This window comes from Musa acuminata, chromosome BXJ2-6 (genome assembly GCF_036884655.1).
Source record: "Musa acuminata AAA Group cultivar baxijiao chromosome BXJ2-6, Cavendish_Baxijiao_AAA, whole genome shotgun sequence".
NCBI classification, from domain to species: Eukaryota; Viridiplantae; Streptophyta; class Magnoliopsida; order Zingiberales; family Musaceae; genus Musa; species Musa acuminata.
The window spans coordinates 4,633,816-4,657,891 of NC_088343.1; the positions used below are offsets into that span (position 1 = coordinate 4,633,816).

The following is a 24,076-nucleotide window of genomic DNA, read 5'->3' on the forward strand; positions in this document are numbered from 1 at the left end:
GGATGACGATGATGGTGGAGAGGACGAGGACGAGGGTGTGGAAGACGACGAGGAGAATGAGGATGAAGAGGAAGACGACGAGGAAGAGGAGCTTCAACCTCCTAAGAAGAGGAAGAAGTGAGCGTGGTCGAAGTCGGGCTCGGTTTTAGTTGTAGCTTCTCTTGCTCTTTCGCAGTTCAGTCCGTTCGACCTCGCCGTGTGCCCTAACCCTGGTTTCATTTCAGGATTCATAACGACAGACCGTTGTGGTGTTGGCCTATGTAGGAGTACTATTTCCTAATGCATCAGAGAGAACTTTGTCAAATTTTGATTTGTCTCTCAGTTATTTAAGCTAACAAACTCTAAACTATGCTGCTTCAATTTGGTATCAGATTTTAACAATGTAGTCAAATGCAGCTCACTTTTCCCTCCTTGTTTGGGTCCATATGCATGCATGTCTCTTATCTAAACTTTTATGTGGTTGAAATCTGGTGCTTGTGGCAACAGGTGAAACACAGCTTGAAGATGAGCTCAAACATGGTATGTGGTGTAGAATTCAATCATCATACAGGCCAAGACAATCATGTTTCTGCAATTCTTTGAATCCTGTAAAGAACTTTGTGTTTCTATCAACAGATAAATTACTGGAGACTATACAGTATTTGATCAGTAAAATTATCTGGACTGGACTGGACTGAACTGATCTGTTCCTATTTTCTTCTGATCTTGGCAAGTATTTACACTGAAACTACAGCTGATGTTTTCTTTTCTCATTTAGCTTTGTTCTGAGTCTCAAGCCTGAGATGCTCATCTCTTGAATTCCTCACTCAAATGCCTTCTTTGAGGTATTCTCCTGATGCCTAAACTCACTTTCTTGACTCATGTTCATAGTTTAATGAGATCCTGTAGCAGATAAGTATGAAGATACTGAATCAAAGACAAACATGCATAGTGATTTATGTGTGGTTAAAGCAAAATCAATTAGAGTAAAGTTGGAGAATTGATACCTCCTTGCTTTATAAATGTGACACCACTACTAATGGACACTCGCTATTAGATTCTTTGAATGAAATAGCTCAAACACTCTTCCTACTATAAAGATAATTAGGTGCATTAAGCTCTCAGAGGAGGATCAATTATATATTATGAAGTAGCTTGAAAATATAGACAGCAATAATTCTGCATCAATGTTCCTTGACTTGATAAGGAGAGATCTTACACTAGAAAGTCCACATTCCTCTCTCACAACAAAATCCCCTATTTCTCCATGAACATTCCTTGACTTGAGAGAGAGAGAGAGAGAGAGAGACCACATGCCCATGACCATGTGAACATTCAATGTCTTGTATGAAGTTTACTCATTCAAAACCAGCCCTAATGAGCCCAACATCAAACATGTCCATGTCGATGTGGTTGGGTGGTTTGATATAATAAATCAGAAAAAAAATGCTCTATCTAAATTGATGAACCATCTCAAATCCAATAATTTCTTAGACAGGTTTGATCTAATTTGTTACTAAGACGTAGACCTGAACACAAATTTGATTATAGCATAGTAAGATATACATAGTGCCCATATTCTATCATGCAAAGTGAAACATAAATTTATGTACATTTGTTAAATATAATATTTAATGATGATGTTCTTGCTGAAATTTTTTGTTTGATTGTATTCTTTCTGAAAGATCTTTCATTTAACTTTTCACATGCATCAAAAGAACTCTGTGCATCAGGATAACCTACATTAAAAAAACCTTATAAAGTTCAGCAAAATTATACTTCATGAACAGATCAACTGTGAAAAGAATCACAGAATCTTACCAACATCATTGTCAAAAAGCAACAGGTGTTCTTGTTTGAGACTCCAATTTATACAACCACAAATCTTTGCATGTTATAGTAGATTGTTACCAAGATTCCTCCACACACTGTCTAGACCGGTGACATAAAAACAGTGTCAAAGCAATGTGTAGGTCCTCCAGGCAACGGTGCTGATCAGAACTTCTAAATTGCATTCGATGGCTAGCTTAATTTTAAGCTAAACTTTGCTCCAAGTGAACTGACCAAAAGAGATCAATAAGCAATTACATCACAAGCATGTAATTGCTTTGGGGCTTTAGCTAGTTGTTTCTCTGTAAAGAAGCATCATGTTAGTATTGGATCACTGGTATCATATTATAAGAGCACGCTATTGTCCATGGATGAGCAATGTTTACCTGAGCATGCAATTGCATCTCTGAGCAGGGCAGGATGGGTTAGTTCAGGAACATCAATGTGTGAACTTTGTAGATGTTCCAAAACTCTCTCTGAAAAGGTATATATAACAGCAGTTCCAAAAGATTTAAGATTCTGAAGCACTTTTCATCACAAACAACCAAAAGGAGACATCACCTTCTCAGAATCACTTCATATACTGAAGAAAATGGCCTGGAAGAGAATTGACAAAGTCATCCATAAAGAGTCCAACTGCAGCCATGCTTCTAGTCAAATAACAACAAATAATTATATCAGAACTTCCAATCTATGAAAATAATTCATGGTGGAATAATTCAATCACAAAGAATGACACACTAACGAGAGACTTAAAAGAGAAAATGTGAAGGAACTTGTGTTGACTTTCCAAATAGCATTACTTCATGAAATTCTAGTGGTTGCATTAAAACGGAGCCAGCTTTGCAGTCTGAAATCCAACTTTAGAATAGTTGATGCACTCGATCGGAAAGGATCGTTAACTGGTTTGAAGCATATCACCAGATTGAAATGACAAACAAAGAATCTCCAATTACAGATAATACATTCGACTCATAGAGATAGATGCAAATCCAATTATAACTACTGAAAGAAAGCTAAAAATTACAATGTTTCAAATACAATTCTGATAACAATTTTGATAACATTTTAGACACGAATGACGAAACCAATATGTGCACGATATCACTGAAGAAAATAATAATAAGATAAACGAAATACTGAGCTGGACTCACATATGGTCCAATATCGGTGTTTAATTGGACAAGAAATACTGGCAGGTATATATAATTGTCTGACAAGTATTCTAAAACATGGTATTGAGTCAGAAGGCCAATTTGACTGATAGCCTGTCATTTGTGCAATCATTTTTTCTACTGTCTGCAGAAACTTTTAATAAGCAAAAGAAATATATGTACTGTGGATTACTCATAATGGGTTGTGTTGATCCATTGTTAATTGTTGTCGGTGTAAGTTGAATTTGTTTGATGTGAAATAGATATGCCAACTAATTACCATAATGTTGCATGAACATTTTTTTTTAAATGATCATCTGAAGTAAATAAATAAATAAATTTCACACTATACATCTTGCCCAATCAGTAGAAAGCAAAGTTTCCACCAATATGACAAAATCAAGCCCGAAAAATGTAGAACTATGGTTGTATTTCTTGACTTTTTCACATGTTCAAAGCTCGGAATATGATGACCACATTGTTTTACCTAGCAGATAATTGTTCAACTTACCACTCAGTAAAATGGGAAAACACGGTTCTACTCGCATGAAGATAGAGAAAAATACATGAAAAATCATATGAATCTTTAAAACAATAATAAAATAAAATGTATAGTAACTTAGATAATGCAATATAAAGATTTAAGAATACCACAAAATAACCATAAGTGGAACGCTATGAAGCCTCACATCACCTTGCACTGACCTCATGAAGATAGAGAAAAATACATGAAAAATCATATGAATCTGTAAAACAATAATAAAATAAAATGTAAAATAACTTAGATAATGCCATATAAAGATTTAAGAATACCACAAAATAACCATAAGTGGAACACTATGAAGCCTCACATCACCTTGCACTAACCTCATGCATGCAATTGACCATAACCACGACTCCATCTGTGGTGCAAACTGGGCTTCCTAGTACTCTTTTAACCAGTATAGAGATGACCAGCCACTTCTAAAATCTTCCGAAAAATGATCATTTACCTGTAAGTCCAGTCAGAAACTCCCTTGGCAAGTGGAAGTAAATGTTATTATAATTTCAATTTATTGCACTTCAAGAAATAATAGCCTTTAAGTATAACAGTCCACTGAATTGTTAAAAAACACTCTGAATATAGTATCTTTACAAAGAACACTGAAAATGAGTTCACAAAAAGCTCGCTTTCTGGGATTACCAACACTGGAAGATTTAGATGAGGGGTATATGCCAAGAAATGGTAGGTGGAAATGCCTGCAAATCTGACGGTTCCTGTGACATTCTGCAAATCCACTGGATTGTCGGATGTTCAGGGTTGATGCCTGCAAATCTTCTTGCTTCTCTTAAGTTATCTAATTTCTCTGCAACTTTAAGATTGTTCCTCCACAATGGATAGCTTCTGGGACCATGAAACCTTAAGTATCCCTGAGAAACCATTTAAAAATGGTTCAAATACTTTCTTCATGAATGCACAAGCCCATCACCACCTCGGCCATGGACTGCATTCGAAGCATACTGGTATAAATTTATTGTTTAATCAAATTAACAAATCCATCTCTTCTTTTCCCTTTTCTGAAACTACATAAACAATTACAGTGATGGAACTAAAAATGATGAAATAACATGATAGCAGTAGCATAATCACTTTTTCTGTCCCTACACACAGGACTGCCAATTAAAATGATCAAAATAACATAATTACATGAAGTAATCCATGCCAGTCAAAATTAAATTAAGCAGAACCATCTGGACATGGTAGTTGGGTTGCACACTTGGACAGTACATGACCTATAGATTATACATGTATATACTCATGTACATTAACATCAGATGCAAAATTTGCAATTTCTGAGCGAAACTAAGAACACCAACTTTGTCAATGTTCCTCTGGCTTTTGCCCTATACAAGGATTTTGCTTGAACTATCACCTGGATTCTTTTTATAATTTTGCATATAACAACTTTTCTACAAATATTAAGTGCCTTGAGAAATGAGTAGGATTTTCCAATATGTAGTAATAAACTGTAAACAGAAGATGAATGTCTTTAAGATGTAGATAAAACTGGAAAGATTTAAGGAACAAATGCAACTTACGAAGAGAATTATAATTGGACACCACAGCCTATAGAAAGATTACAAACTCCTTGTCACTAACTTTTTTATCCAGTATCTCATATAATAATATTCACTAGAAGGAGAATAAACTATACAGTTGAAAGTAACTGAACAGGTAGAATTAACTGAGTAACTGTACATATAATAGATAAGACCTAATGTGCCAGCTAGCACAACTGGTATTAAGTGAATCAGGGGTTCACAGTACCGTCTGGCATCACTTTCAAATCCCTGCACTGGGGCTGCTGAAATAGACAAGAAAACTGTAATATATAGCAATGTCAGAATAACTTCTCAACTTCCAGGTGACTCCTCATAGATTTATCAAGTCATGCTTCCGACAAGGCCCCCGATTTTCCTTTATTATGTACTGGCCAAAAAGGTATATCCACTATAAAGCATAGCTGATATGTACTTAAATACCAATAAATGCAAGCTCCATCATGTAGTTAGGCCATGATGTATTTATGATAGTTGGATGATTCCCAAATCCTAGTATGTCAAATATCAAGGACCTGACAGCTTACAAGCTCTGCTACCCCAGAATCCTTAGCATCAATGACCTTCCAAAATTCAGGCTCTTCCTCTACCAAGGAAACAGGGTTGTCAGTCATAGAGTCAGCTGGAGCAGTTGATGAAGTCGAAACATTTGAGCCTGTACGTCTCTGTAAGTCAGCTTCCAATATCACAATATGATGATTGGCATCTTTCATGATAACATGGAGCTTCCCAAGTAAACCAGCAAGCAGAAATGGAGACTCAGAGTCAGTGAGATAACGAACTGGTACATTTTCTATAACAACTCTCCAAACATCCTCCTGATTATCATACTTCTTTATCTTGCCATTGTCCAAACAACTAGCAGGATCCAAGGCATATAGATCTCCATTGACTACAGTACCCAACTTTGTTCCCGCTTGCCTAGCAGGCCAACCATCACCCATACCATGTGGCATTTCCACCCACGAACTTGTCTCTGGGTCAAAAATTTCACCTCCAATATCAAAAAAGAAGGGCCAAGAATATAAACTCTGTGGAACACACAACCTTCCCCTATATGAAACCAATCCGGTTGCAATAGGCTTCAGCATGTCAGCTAAAAAAGCAGTAGGTAACACCTGTGTTTTCACGAAAGGCATGCTTGGCAACTCTGTCCAAAGACTTGTTAGGGGATCAAAAACTTCAGCAGTCCGTAAAGGAATTAAGCCATTTCTTCCCCTCACGACCCCCCCCACAACATAAAGTTTGTCGTTTAATATGCCTGTCTTACAGAAAGCCCTAGCACTGGTCATAGAGCTCACTTCCTGCCACAAGTTAAGACACGGGTCATACCGCCAAACACAATTGATGGCAGAGGCTCGAGAAAATCCACCTAATACATAGAGGCAGCCATTGACAACACCAACTGCACATCCGCAAAAGGGCATCTGATCCAAGTTATCCCTGCGCCCGAGCCAACCTCTTATGAAATCAGCAAGTTTGATGCTGGAGCCCACCACACCCCACATCCAAAATCCAGGCAACCCCCTCTTTGGCTCTTCCTCATCCACAACATGGGGCATCGGCGGCAGCCGTTGCCATTTTCCCGAACGAGGGTCCAATGCCTGCCACAAGTACTTGTCCCCTCCTGTCTTCGTCATTACATATAACCATTCTTCAGTCACCCCAAGTTGTCTTCTCAGCTGAAACAGCTCACCGCTCATGACAGCAATCATCCATCGCCGGGAAACCAACTTCACATTCAAGTAGTGAATTCTCGGCAATCTCGCTAGGATTTGAATCGAGACTTCATCTGGAAGACTAGGGATCAGCCTCGGGTTGTCATCAAAATACGACGATATTCTTATCTTTTTGTTTGCATCACCACGGGATGTTTCACAATGCACGCCTTCACCAGACTTAGCAGCAGGCACACTCAAGAATGATCCCATCAAAATCCTCTAAAAACCAGCCGATCCTCGCGGAAAAGTAATGTGCTACTTGAGCCCGATCCCTAATAGATTTCAAAAGAACTGGTTTTATAAAAATACATATCAATTCATCAAAGAAGACACGATCCAAAAAGATCAAAGAAAGAACTTTTAACTCCTCCAAGCGGACCTCAAAATTCTAATTTTACAGTAAAAAACAGAAGGAAAAAAATTCCGACTCTACAAAAATTTTAGAACCCCAAACACCAGATCTGAAGAAACTCTTGAAACGCAATAGAAAAGCATGGATTTTCAGCAAGACCCTAAACGTCAAATCTGAAGAAACTATTCAAACGCAACAAAAATACATGGATTCTCACCGAAAATAGCAGATACAAAAACAAGAAAAAGATCAAGGAAGGACAGGTTACCTTCAGGCTAGAGAGATCCGGAAGAAGATACCCTAGATATGCTCCTTTTCGCTTTACAGATTCTCTTGGTTCCTCTTCTCGTTCGTATTCGACTCCGCTCAAACGACGGCACCTTCCTTACATGGCAGGGCCGTTACGGTTTACGATCAAAATTGGGCCAGTCCGGCCCATTATATTGAGCCCATATTTGGTTCTGCCACAGCTGGGTCGGCAAAACAAACCATTGGGCCATGGAATCAAACACATAGATTAATGTAAAGCTTATCCTATCTCATTTAATTGGGGAATATTTTCCTATAAATCAAGCAAAATTTAGGAACAACTAACATAAATTGAGAGGGTTAGGTAACATATACTAGATATTTCCTTTTAATAATCTAAGTTTTTAAGTTGCAATAATGTTCACTCTCAATATATAAAAATTGCACTGATTCCTAGTTTCTAATTGCAAAAAACCTCATCATAATTTTAGTCCAATAGATTCAAATAGGGAAAGAAGTTCATAATTGAGCTATTTTTCATGTGTTGAGTATTAAGTATTTTGACATATCAATGACCACATATTTAATAATTGTTTCCTCTGACATCCATTTCTCTATGGTTTTGTTTTGTAAATTTATATTTATTCCTTTGTATTATATATTATAGAAGAATATATATACATACATACGTATGCATATACATATACATATACATGTACATGTATATACATATATATACATACATACATACATATATACATATACATACATATACATATACATATACATATAAATATATAAATATATAGATATGTATATATATATATATATATGTATATGTATATATATAAGAAATCATTGAACATGTATATATATATATATATATATGTATACATATGTATATATACATATATGTATACATATATATATACATATATATATATATATACACATATGTATGTATATATATATATATATATATATATATATATATGTATATATATATATATGTATATATATATGTATGTATATACAGCCACACACACACAAAACAAAACCATCTTGCCAAAACATGACAGAGAGATGGATGTTACAGAGGAAAGATGGCTTTGTTTTGTAAATATATATTTCTCTGTAATTTATATTTACAGGTATTCACTGGTTAAGATGATCTTATTGTTTGCAAAGGTGAGCATAAACAATCAAATCTGGAGTCTACAAGAACTAAATTTATACAATTAATCAATTGTTTGGCAAATTTCAGATTCTTGTAATATCCCTATGCATCACAATTTTGGACAATTGGATGGGAGTGACATTTGAAAAGATGATGTTGCAAATGGATCACAAAGCAGTAGGCCAAAAGCTACTTAGTTTTGTTTGATCAAGCAACTTCAGATGCTCTTTAACATCCATTTATCTACCATGAAAAGGCTTGGCTACCAGTCATTAAGGTAATAATAAGAGAGGTTTTTTTGAGTGGATAGGAGTTCATGCATTTCAAATCAACAGTTGGTTTGTCTTGAAAATGAAGTTAAGATGGATGCTTAAAGTGTTAGGTATAAAGAATGACAATGAAATTACTCATGGAATAAATCAGATGATTAAAATGGAGAGAAGCATCATAAGTTATATGACATAAACTTAACTTCTTGGATGCTCCTTAAGATAGTTTCAAGCCTAATCATGATCAAAATATTGGATGATTAAGAAACATGTAAAAAATTTGTAAAGTTGAAATGAAAATGTTAATATGAATATATGGGATTACTTGAAAAGATAGCATAGGAAAGTTTTGATTCACAAATAAGTAAATACAACCCAGTAGAGAAATAAAAGGAGAAAAAATAGTTTAAGTAGGTACAAAGATATACAAAGAAATTTTTTGTAATTAACAGACTGAATTGAGTTAAAGAAAGATCTAAGAAGATTTTATTATAAACAATGTATAACAACATTTCAATGCTCTTGATGATTTAACTAAACCATGGTCTTACACAATGCTTAATAGTGAGAAAAGATTCATGAATTGAATCCCAAATAGTTGTTGGAACATCAAGGCTTACTGTCATTGTAATTGGCTTGTCTTTGGGCTTCGTTTGCATCCACCTGAAGCTTTCAGTTGATGTGAGCCACTGCCTGTTGGTGAGATAGAAGAGGCATAATGTCATCAGACTTTTAGTTGGTCACCAGTCTACATTGCAGGAGTGAGCCACATTATTATCAAGTCATCAGAGATAAAGCCCACCATGATGGTACAAGAGAGACCCAGGTGTCACTAAAGACTGCTTGTACAAGTATCATTGGCCAGCTTTGTGCAGGTCACATCATTTTCAAAGCTTACCCTTCAAATGTTCTTCAGGAAACAGACTGGAACGCATGCAGCTTGTATCTTGTCAAGACTTGATTCTTAGCTGAAGGACCGAGGTAGAGTTTTCAGCTTGCAACCTTAAATCTGGTGGTTTGTTAGTGCTTGATAAGAGTAAGTTCATCAAAAGATCCTGCCAATCTTGAAGTTCCAGTCACTTGCATGTGTTGTAGCTCTTAGGTCAAGGTTCCCAAATCACTTCTTACATGCTGTTGCTGCAAAAAGTACTGTTAGTGCCAAGGCTTCACGGAAGGAACATTTCATTATTGCTTCTATCCAAATGTAGATGTTTAATTAGTCATATATCAATGGTGAATCAAGTTATAATCCATCTTCATCTTGTACGTAATTTTTTGACCAAAAAATTGCACTAGAATATGATATGTTAATGTCAATATAAGTGGATATTATGAACGAACTCAGTATGTTCTGCTAAGAATACAAAAGCTTCAAAAACCTAATTTAACCAAACTAATGATATCATAAGTGTATCTCAAATGCTTCATATAATTATTGCAGATATTATGATGATAAATTATCATCTCTTAAATTGGATAAGAAAAATCATCAAAGTTCTGTTGCCACCTTCACAGAATAGTTTTGAGTGAGAGCATGTTCCTTTTAAATAGCTACAGCCTGATTTTTTTCTTGGGTCCAGTGAAAGAAATCAGCAAAAAAGATCATATAAAAGGAGATTCACAGTCACCTAACTCCCAGCTTAAACAATTGGTTTTTGTGAGTACCAGACAAGCCAAAGTTAAGAAGTCTAGATTGTGACTAAGTCATTAAGAAAGATGGCATGACTTCCTCATCAACATCAAGTTGTGATGTGAAAGAGAGACAATTATCACCATGCCTGACTGATCAAAGCATAAACACCATTAATATGCATGATTTATTTAATCGATTTAAGAAAAGTTGAATCTGAATTGACCTAACTTGCTAAAATGCATAGACACATCTAACAGTATCTCTAGCTGACATTTATTGGCATTTCTTGTGTTGACACAGTGGACAATGTGAACTGAAGGATGATGGTGCAAGATAGTGATAAAATCAGGGTCATGGATTTGCAATCAATGCATCTATCTATTGGATCCAGATGTCCCAAAGCAACAATTAGATCTTTCTTCTCTCTCAAAGAAGACTCCACCACCCTATTCCTGTTGATCATAAGATAATAGTTTGGGTACTTTCATTGGTGTTTCCAATGGTGTAAATCATTGAAAAAACTTCGGTATCTCACAGGATATGGTAATGTAGTTGAGACAAAAATCTTTTGTTACATGATAAATCACAACTTAGTGAAGAAGCAGAGCCTTGACATTTTCCCTTGGATGGCCTTTCCAATTGTTGACAGCAACATAGTTCTGGTACAAGGCACATAGAAGATGAATATTCACTTTACACTCCTTATGGTCAATGCTTGTTTGATCGTAGATAACACTACTATTTTATGCTTTTTGGCTGATAGTTAATGTATAATTTGTTTCAAGAGATTCTGCTGCGGGCTTTATGAAATTAAAATTACTGTTACTGCCAATACTCCAATGAGTTCATGTTCTAATATATGGGAATAGTGTACATGTTTTACTTGCAGTCACCAAGTTGTCTCTAACTTCATTCCAATTTATTTGGAGTTGTATCATTGTTGCTGAATAGTTGTCTTGCTGGCCATACAATAATTGGCACATTAATAACACAACCAGCAGCCAACCAATCTAGAAGATCAATGTAGTGATTATTGCAGACAGTTGAGCAATTTTTTCTTCAGTTTCAGTTTAAACTTGTGCTGATTCTACTAAACTATAATATCATAAAAAAATCAGGAGGTAGGGAATCAATCAATTTATATGATCTTGACAAGTTGACATTACTCAGAAGCTAAACAAATCACATTCCATTACAAAAAAAAAAAAAAAAGAGAATAATATTTTACAAAAGAGATCTAAAGACAATGGGGGGCTTCTCATGGGCACCAAGAAATTTTGGAAAACACAATAGCATCAAATCTACATTCCTTTTCTTCTAATAGGTTAATTGATGCTGGAAAACCATAGAAACTTACATGTATCTCTTTGCATTATAGCATTTGAAATATCTTGTTTGGAATCACTGAAAATTCTATGAACAGTTATCAATGATAGCTCAGGTAGCAGTGATCGATGCCTCACAGTCGGATTGGTTGGAGCAGCTAGTTTCAAGAGGATTATCATTCATAGAAGTTAGATAGCACTTCTCTTTCTGCTCATCTGAATTCATTTGTTGCTGGCGGCACTCAAGGCTACAGAAAGCAATGTCACCCCTGCACAATGAAATATAACAAATAAATGCATAACATCTAAAATTTCCAAACTTTCACATTACATAAGAAAAATGAAGGTCTTGAACCATATATAACGCACAGAAGACTGAGCATTTTTTATGTAAAAAATGCAAGACATGCAACTCATAACATTATTGTATTCACATGCATGCAAAAACACAGACATGGTTTTTTTTTTAGGAATTCACTGAAGAAAATAAAGTTGCAGAAATTGGAGTATTATGGATCTAACACTAATATGATTGATGTGAATTTATATTTTAATGTACTATGAATACACATCAATAAATCTTCATCTGTAAGCTTATGCTTTTAGATAGATTAAGAATATAAATCAATAGATCTTGTCTCATGTACAGGTTTAGAATTTTAGATGGAATGACAGTGATCAAATAACTTAACATGATGAGATAAATGATGTCATAAAAGAGTATAAAAAGGCAGAACTTAGTACTGCTTCATATCAATATGGCATTGATAACAATAACTAACAAATTAAGAACAAAATTCTAATATTTGAGTGTAGAAATTTTATACCAATTTAGAGAAATGAGTAGACTACCTATTGGATTTAACTAATGACTTCCTATATAAATCAATAAAAAGTCAGAATGATGTATGCATATTTACAAATATATGTAACACTAACAGAGGGTCAGAACTCAATGAAAAACGTCTCCAGACATTTCCACAAAAATCTTCCCATAATCATAAGAAAATTGAACTTTTGAAGGTTACAAGCAAAATCTAACATAGCGTGCACTCTGTTATTAGCATATTTTTCCTAAAACCCATCGAATTAATTTGAATTGGATCAGCGCGTCTGCATGCCCTGAGGTGAAAAAACGATCTTTGATCCGTGAAACATGTGAAAGCCAGAAAAAAGATGAAGTTTTTAGTGAGAGAAGCAGGCACAAGAGAGCAGTACCTATACATGTAAGTATCTCGGCCAGGTCCGAGGCGGCGATTGCAGAGGCCGCAGGCCCTCAAGAAGGGCGCCGTCCCGTCGCCGGAGTTCCCACAGTGCACGCCGCTGTGGAGGAAAAGCGTGGACCCCACGTGCCTCGTCGCCCAACAGCCTCCTCTCCCGGCGGCCCCGATCTGCGCAGCCTCCGCCGCGCCCCACCGCGTCTCCCTCGGATTAAAGTGGCAAGCGATCGCGTCCTGATTAGACGTCTGGGCGGCCTCTACATCGAAGACGACGGCCGAGGAGAACTCCGCGGAGCTCGGCGTCCGCCTCACCTGGGGCCTCGGTCGCTTCCCCAGCAACATCCCGGTCTTCTCCTCTCTTGCTCCGCGGAGAAGTGCGGGGGCGGTGAGCGAAGGTGAGATTAGAAGAAGGTGACGGGACCGAAGATCCTTGCAGAGGGAGAAGACGCTTGGAAACTCAACGCGGCCAGGGAGATTTAAAGACGAAAGAATAGATCAGGGCCGTCGAATTTAATCTCCACCTTTCTTAAGTAATCGGTACCATTGATCAGACCGCGACAAGCCTCATCCAACGGTCACGATTAATAGAGGGCAAAAAATTTAAATTCTCATATTTATCCAGTGAGTCATCAATATACTTTTTTCTTTCTTTAATATTGGACACAAAAAAAAAGTAAGAATAAGTTCCTCGTGGGCCGAGGCGGTGGCCACGTGGCCAGGAGCCTTTGGCTGTCTTTCGGTGGGACCACCTCGGATGTGGCCTACTCATAATTAGTGACCAGTGGCGATGGGCACAGATCGGAGTGCAGTGGAGACATAGAAACAGTGACACGAGAAGGACTTGGAAGAGATTCCATTTTACAGTGCACTAATTATTGCCCAAGTTGGATGCAGAAATCTCCAAGCAATATGAATTCTGTCGATCATAAGAGCTTGCTTTGTAAGAATGTAATGCATTGGTACAGTTGATTGATCAATGTAGTATGTGACAAGCGAAGCTAAGAGGCTGACGTGGAATACTGTTTGGTAGCATAAGTCGAGCATCGATGTGTCCATTTGATAATGGAGTCGACTTCAAGACTTTGCTTTTGACATGAAGTGGTCCCAATAATGTTAATGGCCACATCTACTAATCATTTATTTTATGCATTCATGTCATCCTGCATGAGACCCCCCCCCCTCCTATAATTCCGTTATCTTCGATTCATATTGTTTATGTTGTGAAGGCGCGCATGAACGAGGGACCCGTTATGGAGCGCGTATCCATCTCACTTTCTGAATCCGACCCGTTTACACGCTAACCCTTTTCGTTACGCCTATAAAAAAGATCCGACCCGTCACCGCAGCCTTCATAACTGCCCGCCCCTATCGGCTCACCCCCTTCCCCGCTCCTTTCAGCTCACCGTCTTCTCCGTCGCTCTCCGCTTCGCTCGCCGCCGCCGCAGAAGGCCGGCAGGTACCCCCTCCATTGACCTTTGTCTTCATTTTCCGCTCTTCTAGACGTTCTGCGCTCCTGCCACCGTCCACAAAATCGGACCTCCTTGCATGCCTCTGAGGTTCCCTGCGTTAAGAACAAGGCGATCGGAGTCGCGCATAACTGCAATGATTGGTGTCAGGAATCTAGTTTATATGGTCGGTTCGATCGAGGCATTGGATCTGTCTGACGGGTTTGGGCTAGGGTTTTCTTGATCTTGCTCTTCAATCTCTTCTGTTTCCCCTTCTTCTTGAGTCGGATTAGGTATGAGAATCTTAGATGCCACTGTAGGGTTCAGGGAAAGCATATATTCTCTTTCAATTTTGGATTAGATTTTCTAGGATTGATGGGGGGAAAGAGGCGTACCTAAGTGTGAGAAGCGAGTGTGAGACGTACATGTATGATTGGCGTTGAACTTTTAGTTTGCTGAGTGTGAGAAGCGACCTAAGTGTTTGAGAAATCTTGGCCCATCTAGAGGCAGTAAGAACGTTGTGGACTATCACACAGCATTTATGTGTTCTAGGTATTTCTTCTCTCCTTGTTAGCCATATAAAAGTTACACCATCATCGTTGCATTCTTGATCATTCTAATACTTCCTATCTTGTGCATTAGGTTATGGCTTTTGTGCTTGGTCATATGGTTTTCTTCTGGCTTGAGTTCACTGGAAGGTTGATCATGTTATGATGGCATCTTGGGTTTCATTTTAAATGTAGTTAGATCTGGATGTATATCTGTGTATGATGCAGCAAGGTGGCTTGTAAAAAAGGAAAAAAAAAAGGGGAAATGCAGGAGATAAAACAATTTAAATAGGTCATCTATGATTCTTATATTTTAAGGTGATTGGAAATATGGGGAGCCACGGAAGAAACATGATTTAAATAGGTCATACATGAGACTCAAATTTCAACTCTGTGGGAGTACATAATTTTTTATGAAAGGAATTTAATAATAAAAGGAGATTTACTTGATATTCCTGGGAGTTTTCTCCTTAAACCAGATTGAGTTTGGTAACATATGTTTATTTTCCTATTACCTATTTTGTTATCATCTTTATTTCCTCTCTCTTTGCCTTCCAAAGAAAGAGAGAATTCCTTAAACCAAAGAAAGAATTCCTATATTCAGTGTGATCTCGTCCTACATCAGTTTATCTTTGCTAATACACATGAAAGGATAGCATTGGCAATTTTTTGTTGCAGCTCTCATATTGGCTGGCTGCCTGGGACCTTCATATTATATATATGTCATCCAGCATTAGGTTGCTTCATGAAAATGAGAAGAGAGATATCATTATGTATTGTTAGTAAAAAATAATAGGTTCAACCTGACATATATATCAAGTCCTTAAAAAAGTATGTATAATATGCAAGGGACATGATGATACAATGTATTTTAGTAGTACAATAGTATATTTAACAAAGCACGATCTAATTTACGTTAGTTAGACTACTTAGTTGCATACTGTGATGACCAGTAATAACTTGCATTCTTAACTTTTTCATGATGAATTATAACAAGCAAGAACCTATCGTAGTCGATAACAAGTAATTAACTTACATATTTAGCTTTACAAACAAAATATGGACCATGATCTAAAATACCAGTTGGATCAAGATGTACTGATCAGTATTTTCCAGGCTGACTAAGCATATGGGTCATACACCTTGTTACAGTCTGATAGGCTGCTACATTTTTTATTATTTTATTCAGCAATACAATGAGGTACATGCTGGTGTACCATTATATCTGTAACCATCAAAATTGTAGACACAATACATTAAGAACCTCTTTCTTTTTAGTATTTATTAAAAAAAGATTCTTGAAGGAGGTGTTCAGCATGTATCAAAGAAATATCTTGATCTTACCCCACATATAGTTGATATGGATGTGACAAGCAATTTGAAGCAGTCGTGTTTCATAGGCTACCCTATAGTGGCTGTAGGAGAAGGTAGGCCACAATAAGAGGAAGAAGAAGGTGGTTGACAGTGGTGATTGTTATTTTAAAGAGCGGAAGGGAGATGAAGGAAGGATCACAAGGAGAGGTGAAAAAACAAGCTACTGCAATTCACCTTCATAAATGGAGAGAGAGAGGAGTGCAGTGATAGTAGGAGAGAGAGTCATGGGGCTCCTAATTTCGTTAATGGTGGGGATAAGATCTAGAAGTCCTTTCCTCTTTCCCGGCTCTCACTGTTCCCTTATTTATTTTAAATAAAATGAGTACAATGTAGATACACTCTCACCATCCGATTGGTAGTGACTTAACTATATATCATAATATCATCTGGAACATAACTGATGTTCGATACCATCAGATTTATTAGATCCTACTGTCTTCAGTTGTTAAATATTAGTGGGACTGTGATGAGATCATTTTAGTACACGTTAGATGGCCAAAATGCTACTTGACATCAGATGCAAAGTTCTAAGTACTATACTTGAAGCAGTCCATGGGCAGACTTGTATGGACACATTGGTGTATATCACAAACTAGAAGAAGAGGAGGAGGTGGCAACAGAGGAGGGGAAGGCAGCAACAGTGGAGGAGGAGGAAGAGGAGGAGGAGAAGAATAAGAATAAGAGGAGTACGAAGCGAGCGACAACGGTTGGGAAATGACAGACAATGCAAGCAACGAGTGGGCGACATGAGAGAAACAAGAGAATTCATGAGAGAGAAGGGCAGGAGTAACCCTAAATTTAGAAGAAAATGGACTTACATTCTGGTATAGGCTCTGTAACAAGTCAAAACCATGCAGTAAACCCCGTTCAACAGGCTTATCAAGTTATCATACAGTAAGCACTGTATCAAACCCAGACCGCTTGAAATGGGATATTACATGTGTATATCAGGTTCAGACTAGTAAATACCAACCAATATATATCAGTCTAGCTGAAATTAAGAACCATGCCTCACATGGCTGACTGTTTACAACCATAAGAATCACGAACACTGGGTTTCTAAGATTTAAAGAGGAATCTAGGATAGGGTATGATGGTATTTCATAAAAGTACATATGGTATTTTCTTTTTTTTATTTTCTCCATCACATTGATATCATCCTAATTCTGGTCTTGCTAATCTTGCTTTTCATTCAAATTCATAAGTTACATATGGTGACCCTATCGCTAATTGTTAGGCCTCTTGGAAACTTTAGAAGTTTTAGAAGTCGGAACTAAACTAGAATACGTGATTCATTGATTGTGTCCAACTTATCTGTTACTTGGACTTTGATGAATACTCGGGATAAAGAAGAATTGTCCTAACTTCTAAATAACCCTTAAGCCATTAGAATTATGGCAGAAGGTCTTGCGTAAGTGTTTAATAAAAAGAAAAGGCTTCAGTTGTGCCCACTTTGTCCTGATCTTCGATAATCTGAACTTGGAAGACATTGTCTTAGAAGAACATTGTACATTATTGAAGGCCTTAGTAGAATCAAAGCTTCTCAGGCCAAAGCCTTATAAAACTATAATAAGTTCTTCCAGGTCACAATTGGCTAGTCAAAACTTGTTGAGGCATTCGTAGTATTGCATATCTTGTCCCAAACAATTATTTAATTCAATGATATAGACATCTAATTAGCAAAACAATGACAAGGATGGTGAGTGTTCTTTTGGTTACAGGATATTGGTTATCCAAAATGTTGAATCACTAAGACACTAACATAGCATTACTATATTTAAATATAGCTCTTTGAGAAAAAAATCCTTTTTTCTCATTTCATTAATGATTCTTTCATATTTTTCTTTAATAAATGATGATTAGATAAAAAAGTTTCAAATGTCCATCATTGCTTTATTATGAAAAGACCTCATCTTATAGGAAACTACATTTCAATTTAGTATGTCAAAGTTTAAACCCTCTTTGACATTGCAATACCTACGTGGAAGAAGCTATTTTGCATTGGTGAAGTGGCTTCCATCATGCTCAAGCATGAGAGGTTTTTGGAATATGTTTTTTATTGTTTCTTGTTAAATAGGGTGTTTTATGTAAAACAGTGTTGGCCAATACCGTGGCTGATTGTATCTCTTGAGTGGCTGATTGGGAGTTCAAGGTAACGGACTGAGCCAGGGTGTCTCACCTACGTGAAACAGTAGATGGGTTGACTGAATGGACTAGCGGTAGATCCAAACACTTAGGAGCAATGAGGCTTCAAGGTGGTCTTGCTGATGGTGTCATTCAAACAACAGAGGAGTTTGATAAGCCTTAGATTTTACGGTTTTTGAGTATGGAGAAAGTGTTCGAGTTTAACCGATGGACGTTTTGGTCATTAGACCATTCAAGTTTACAGAAGCCTGACTGAAGTTACTTGCACTGATTGAAGTTGTGTTTTGTTTACTATTTTTTGGAACTAAATAGAAAATTCTAGGTCATATTGTAAGTTTCTATAAGATGAGGAGCTTTCATAATGATAAATACTGATCATTTAAATATTTTTTAAGTGATTACTTAACCAAGGACATCTTGGATCCATGATAAATATTTTTATCATGTTTTTATAGCATATATCATCTGAACAGTTTACTGGATTCATGGAATAGAGTATTAACAAATGGTAATACCAATCTTAAAACGTTGCAGCCATGTGCTTTTAATTTTGTTAAATGCCTTTCAATGTTATGCCTGTCAGACATTATTAACATTTGTTTTTCTTCTGCAGGGACTACTGAAATTCATCTTTATTCTGCTGTATATGATAGCATAACAAATAATGATACATGTCTGACAGGTCGTTATTGGCTGGTTCTCTACAAGGCAACACCTCTGATTATGGAATGGTTAAAAGGGGGCATAGTTCATATGATAAGCTGAATGAACCTAATTGTTTTGGTTCTAGATGGTATTTTTCTCGCAAGGAAATTGAAGAAAATTCTCCATCCAGAAGAGATGGAATTGAATTGAAGAAAGAGAAAAATCTTCGGAATTCATACTGCAGTTTCTTGCAGGATTTGGGCATGAGGCTTAAGTTGTGAGTGCTCTATGATGCTTTATTTTGTGTAACTACTTTTTTGGCATGTAGATACTGTATATATGAAAATATATATCCATATCTAATTAGATGAAACAGAGAATTGGCAGCTCATCTACATGACAAATTTAAGATGGTTACCATTGCAAACAAAAAAGAAAGAAAAAGATTATTTACTGCACATCAAGTTTTGGTTTTAGGCCATCCAAAAAGTGTTTGCAGTAATAGTTTTCTATGGAATGTGATATTGTTTTTGAAGGCATAGAAATGCAGATGTAGCTTATTTATCTTTATTGATCTATGGCAATTTCTATGCATAATATTATTTACAGTATAAGATTTTAGCCCAACTGTTAGTAACTTTTGGTGCTCATTCATGACTCCTTCGATCATGTTACCATTATGTTTCATCATTGTTATCTTTATAGATCTATGGCAATTTCTATGCAAACTACTTTTTACAGCATAGGTGTTAAGCCCAATTGTTCTTTTCTTTTGGTGCTCATCTTGGCCCTTCTTGGACTACGTTGCAATTACATCTCACTAACCTTGAAGATTTATATTGATCATATTCTAAAGTATGAAAAGTTGCTTTCTCCATTTATGGCTTGAACTTGGATGAAAAGTAATACTGCAGGCCTCAAGTGACAATAGCTACTGCTATTGTGTTTTGTCATCGCTTTTTCCTTCGCCAATCCCATGCAAAGAATGACAGAAGGGTAAGTATATGGTGGTTCTTATTTATGACACGCAAGCATTTAGTGCATTCTATTCTCACATGTGATGTTTATACTCTGGTATGATTCTTTGTTACAACTATCACATCTTTAATTTGCATGCATTCTGGTGTAATAGCTATGACAGTCCTGATGAATGTTATTCAGGAAAAAGTGAGAAAAAGAATTTATCACACATTTGGTCCAAAATTAAATGAATGGGATTTTACATGATAAGTATACAAAAGGACCTGTTAGTTTTATGTATTTCATGCATTTCAAACAACAGTTTTCTATAATTTCAGTATTTACATGCAACAGATTGGTTGGTGTTGCAAAAATCAATTGTAGCTTAAAGGTGTTACCCTTGGGATGGTGTGATTTGTTACAAAGATATTATTTTTGCAAAGCAGCCTTAGTTAGTTCCAGCAACCTTTGTATGGTTATCTATCATAAATTTAGGCCTTATGTTTGCCGAAAGAGCATCGTTATGCACAATGCAATCGACTACTGGATTTGAAAAATATATAGGGTCTTATCAAAACTGTAAACAGTAAAACCACTTCTTTAATCAGAGAGCAACTGAAGAAACTGTTGTAGGTTGGTGTAAGCCTGTAATGACACATTATGGAGTGAAAGGTTGAATGTAAAAGACAACATGAAATGGGCCAAATATCAGATCTGAATATATATATACTGTTCACCTGATCAAAAGCTGGAAAGAGCAGAAAAACTTTTGTTGGATTAAGAAGTAATCAAATAACTATTGTAGATTGCTATAGTTAAACATACAAAGCGAAAACTTGTAAAAGACTATATGAAATGGTCCAAGTATTAATCTGAATAAAATAAAGGCTATCACCTGACCTGAAGCTGGAAACAGCAGCAAAATTCCTGTTTGATCACGTAGCAACTTAATAAATTGCTGTGGGTTGCTGTAGCAGCACACGCTATGAAGTGAAGGTTCCAGTAGGAAATATTAATTGAGAAAAATAGGTAGATTGAAAGAACATACCAGAAGAAAAAGCTAAGATAGGCAATACCATATGAGGTACATTGATTAATATTAGTGGTGTTAAAAGGGTTATATGGAGACATAAGAAAGCTTTTCTAAAAGCAACAAAAAGAGATGCATCTCTCTTTTTTAACTAAAGATATGCCATATATTAAGCTCAATGACAAGAGAAGCCCCATTTTGGCAGCCCCAAACAGTTGGGACAATACAGCTTTTTGTTGCTGTCATGGTGGTGGTTGGAATCTTAACTTTGTTGATGCGATAGTATCTAATCTCTGAAAACTGTCTAAGTGGGTCCTAATAAGCTACAGTAATGTGTGATATAATCAACAATTTCTGTTTTGATCACCTGGTAAAGTTTGCCCATTCTTATCTCATCTGTATATGTTTTCTGCAGATAATTGCAATTGCTTGCTTGTTCCTTGCTGGAAAGGTTGAAGATACTTCTCGCCCACTAAAGGATGTCATTCTTGTTTCATGTGAAATTATATACAAAAAGGAACCTTCAGCTGTCCAGAAGATCAAACAGAAGGTATCCTGTGATCTCTTTTCATAAATTTTTATTTTTCATTTGGCCTTTTGTATTCATATTAATGAAAGAAATATTGCTGCTATTACTTTACCATTTATCTTGTTTTCTACTTAAGTTTTGAATCCACCTTTTGTCTAAATATTGAAATTCTGAATTCCTTTTCTTGTGCGCATTTCTGTTTTCAACTCTTTTGAATTCCTTCCGTAGAGAAGGAAAATGTAAATTTACTCTGTGGCTTTTCTTAACAGTTTTGAATGCGTCATGTGATATGTTTGCTTGGTAATGTGCAGGAAGTATATGAACAGCAAAAGGAACTCATTGTACTAGGGGAACGGGTTGTACTTGCTACACTGGGTTTTGACCTGAATGTGCTCCATCCTTATAAACCCCTAGTTGAAGCAATAAAAAAGTTCAAGGTTTCCACACAGAATTCTCTTGCACAAGCGGCATGGAACTTTGTGAATGATGGGTATGTCAGACCTTACCCTCGTGTTCATCATTAGTGATCCCATGTTGGCTAGGTCAATCTATTTGTGTTTCTTTTCCATCATTTATACATCCAAAAGGGGGGGAATGCAGGCTGCGAACATCGCTTTGCTTGCAGTATAAGCCCCATCATATAGCAGCTGGTGCTGTATGTCTTGCTGCTAAGTTTCTTAAAGTGAAGCTGCCATCTGATGTTGAAAAGGGTTGGTGGCAAGAATTTGATGTCACCCCTCGGCAGTTGGAAGGTTCATGTTTCATATTAGAATACTACTACTCGGCAGGTATTATACAGTTATTATGGAGAATATTGTGTTTCATTTTTTTTTTTTTTTCATATCTATATTCCAGATGTTAGCAACCAAATGTTGGAGCTTTATGAGCAAAACCGATCAGGTCAATCTTCTCATTCTACTGAAGTAGAAGGAAACATTGGTGGTAGTAATAACGAGCCTATTGTTACAACTTCAAGTGTTGGTAGGAGTTCAGTGTCAACAAATGGGCATGCTCAGGATGCTGTGTTGACTAATGTCGAGCAAGGAGGACAAACTCCAGGTCCTGCTTGGTCATTTGGTTCACAGTCATATGCTGACAGTAATCATATAGATAATCATTGCAAACAAGGACAAGGTGATGGAAAGGAGAGTGCTGGGTGTAAGAGTGAGATTTGGGACCATAATATGGGCGCTGAAGGCAATGATTGTTCAAGTAATGAATTTGATAAGAGTTCAGACTGCAGGGAAAATACTCTAGAAACTTCATGTTGTTCTAATAAGCCTGATCTACCACCGGGGAATGTGGTGGTAAATGAACGAGATAAGGTGAAGGTGGATAAGGAACTGATGGATGCAGGTTCATCTACCAAATCATTGAGCATCAGCAGGCAGATCTCCGACTTTGGTGAAACTGCAAAAATCTTCTTCCCACCAGATTCCATCAACAGAGGCAAAACTAAAGCTGCCTTAGAGAAGCAGCGGAGGCTTCAGAACAATGGGGGACAGAAAAGAAAATCAATGGATGAGCATGATGATCTCATAACAAGGGATGGTTGTGAACTTACTTGTAAGCTGGCTAGCCAGAGAGCTATGGTTACAGGAAGAGAGCCAGAGTATATGCAGCAGTGTCACAATCGTCACCAGTCATGTGATACAAAAGGATCCAGAGGCAACAGGTAATGAATCTCTCATATACGAGAGGCACTTGGATGAGGAATCTTTTTACTGGTTTTTTCGTTAATAACACAGTCTATGTACTTTTTGGCCAGTATTGGTACTAGTATCTGTTTAGTGGTACATTTGCTCGTGAGGTAGATTGATGGCATGATTCTGTTTCCTTCTGGTTGCTGTGCAGGTTGGAGAAGTTGCATAACAAGCCATAGAAGAGAGGAAGAGAGGTCACAACACTAGTTACTTTGGTATGTGGGGATTCTCACGTGCATTTTAATAAAATCTACTGTGCGGCATTATACTTACGTCGAGCTGATGTGCAAATTGGATCCACATACACGCTTTTGAACGGTTGCAAATTTCATGACAGAGATATTCACTGGTGTGCTGCGTGCATTTAGCAACATTTACTAAATGCATGTTGACCGTTGGGGGGTTCGTCTTCTCTTCGGGATTTGTAGAGTATAACAGAAATATATTGCAGAAATAGGTTATGTTATACAATTACGAGAGGAACCTAAAAAGAAACACACGCATAAATATGTGAGAATATATTAAAATATTCTTGCTCGAACTACCGGTTTGTTCTTGTCCGGCGGAGCCGGCTGGTTTCTTTGAGCTTTTCGCCATCCACCAAAGTGCTTCAGACCATCTTTCGGAGCACCTGGCACAAAGATATAGCACCACCACAACAGGCAACAAACAGAACGATTTATTCTAG

The 24,076-nt window shown here is 36.9% G+C and overlaps 3 protein-coding genes across 8 annotated transcripts; 1 reads left to right on the forward strand and 2 right to left on the reverse strand.

Annotated features, from left to right (window-relative positions):
- Positions 1-1,786: 1,786 nt before the first annotated feature.
- LOC135614337 (F-box/kelch-repeat protein At1g22040-like) lies at positions 1,787-13,446 on the reverse strand. 4 transcript variants are annotated; one of them, XR_010487495.1, is made up of 8 exons: positions 13,008-13,446; positions 11,822-12,058; positions 9,452-9,968; positions 7,405-7,606; positions 5,272-7,056; positions 2,371-4,373; positions 2,196-2,285; positions 1,787-2,111 (listed from the first exon to the last, which is right to left on the reverse strand). XR_010487495.1 is itself a non-coding variant. In XM_065111599.1 (5 exons), exon 5 carries the CDS (start codon positions 6,992-6,994, stop codon positions 5,564-5,566), a length of 1,431 nt encoding a protein of 476 aa, XP_064967671.1. In that variant the 5' UTR covers positions 6,995-7,056; positions 7,405-7,606; positions 9,452-9,968; positions 11,822-12,058; positions 13,008-13,446; the 3' UTR covers positions 5,072-5,563. The 4 variants fall into 4 exon arrangements, 1 of the variants encoding a protein (XP_064967671.1); XR_010487496.1 differs by having other exon boundaries at positions 2,196-4,373; positions 9,452-9,962; XR_010487494.1 differs by having other exon boundaries at positions 2,196-4,373.
- LOC135613612 (FCS-Like Zinc finger 7-like) lies at positions 11,902-13,351 on the reverse strand. The gene is made up of 2 exons (XM_065110639.1): positions 13,008-13,351; positions 11,902-12,058 (listed from the first exon to the last, which is right to left on the reverse strand). The coding sequence occupies exons 1-2, from the start codon at positions 13,349-13,351 to the stop codon at positions 11,902-11,904; spliced, it is 501 nt and encodes a 166-aa protein (XP_064966711.1).
- A 923-nt stretch (positions 13,447-14,369) lies between the features above and the next one.
- LOC135614338 (cyclin-T1-3-like) lies at positions 14,370-23,929 on the forward strand. 3 transcript variants are annotated; one of them, XM_065111601.1, is made up of 8 exons: positions 14,370-14,465; positions 19,135-19,443; positions 20,081-20,162; positions 21,572-21,706; positions 21,997-22,175; positions 22,286-22,437; positions 22,541-23,360; positions 23,540-23,929. In XM_065111601.1, exons 2-8 carry the CDS (start codon positions 19,193-19,195, stop codon positions 23,565-23,567), a joined length of 1,647 nt encoding a protein of 548 aa, XP_064967673.1. In that variant the 5' UTR covers positions 14,370-14,465; positions 19,135-19,192; the 3' UTR covers positions 23,568-23,929. The 3 variants fall into 3 exon arrangements, with proteins under 3 accessions (XP_064967673.1, XP_064967674.1, XP_064967675.1); XM_065111602.1 differs by having other exon boundaries at positions 14,378-14,465; positions 19,204-19,443; XM_065111603.1 differs by lacking the exon at positions 14,370-14,465 and having other exon boundaries at positions 19,303-19,443; positions 20,070-21,706.
- The last annotated feature ends 147 nt before the right edge of the window (positions 23,930-24,076 follow it).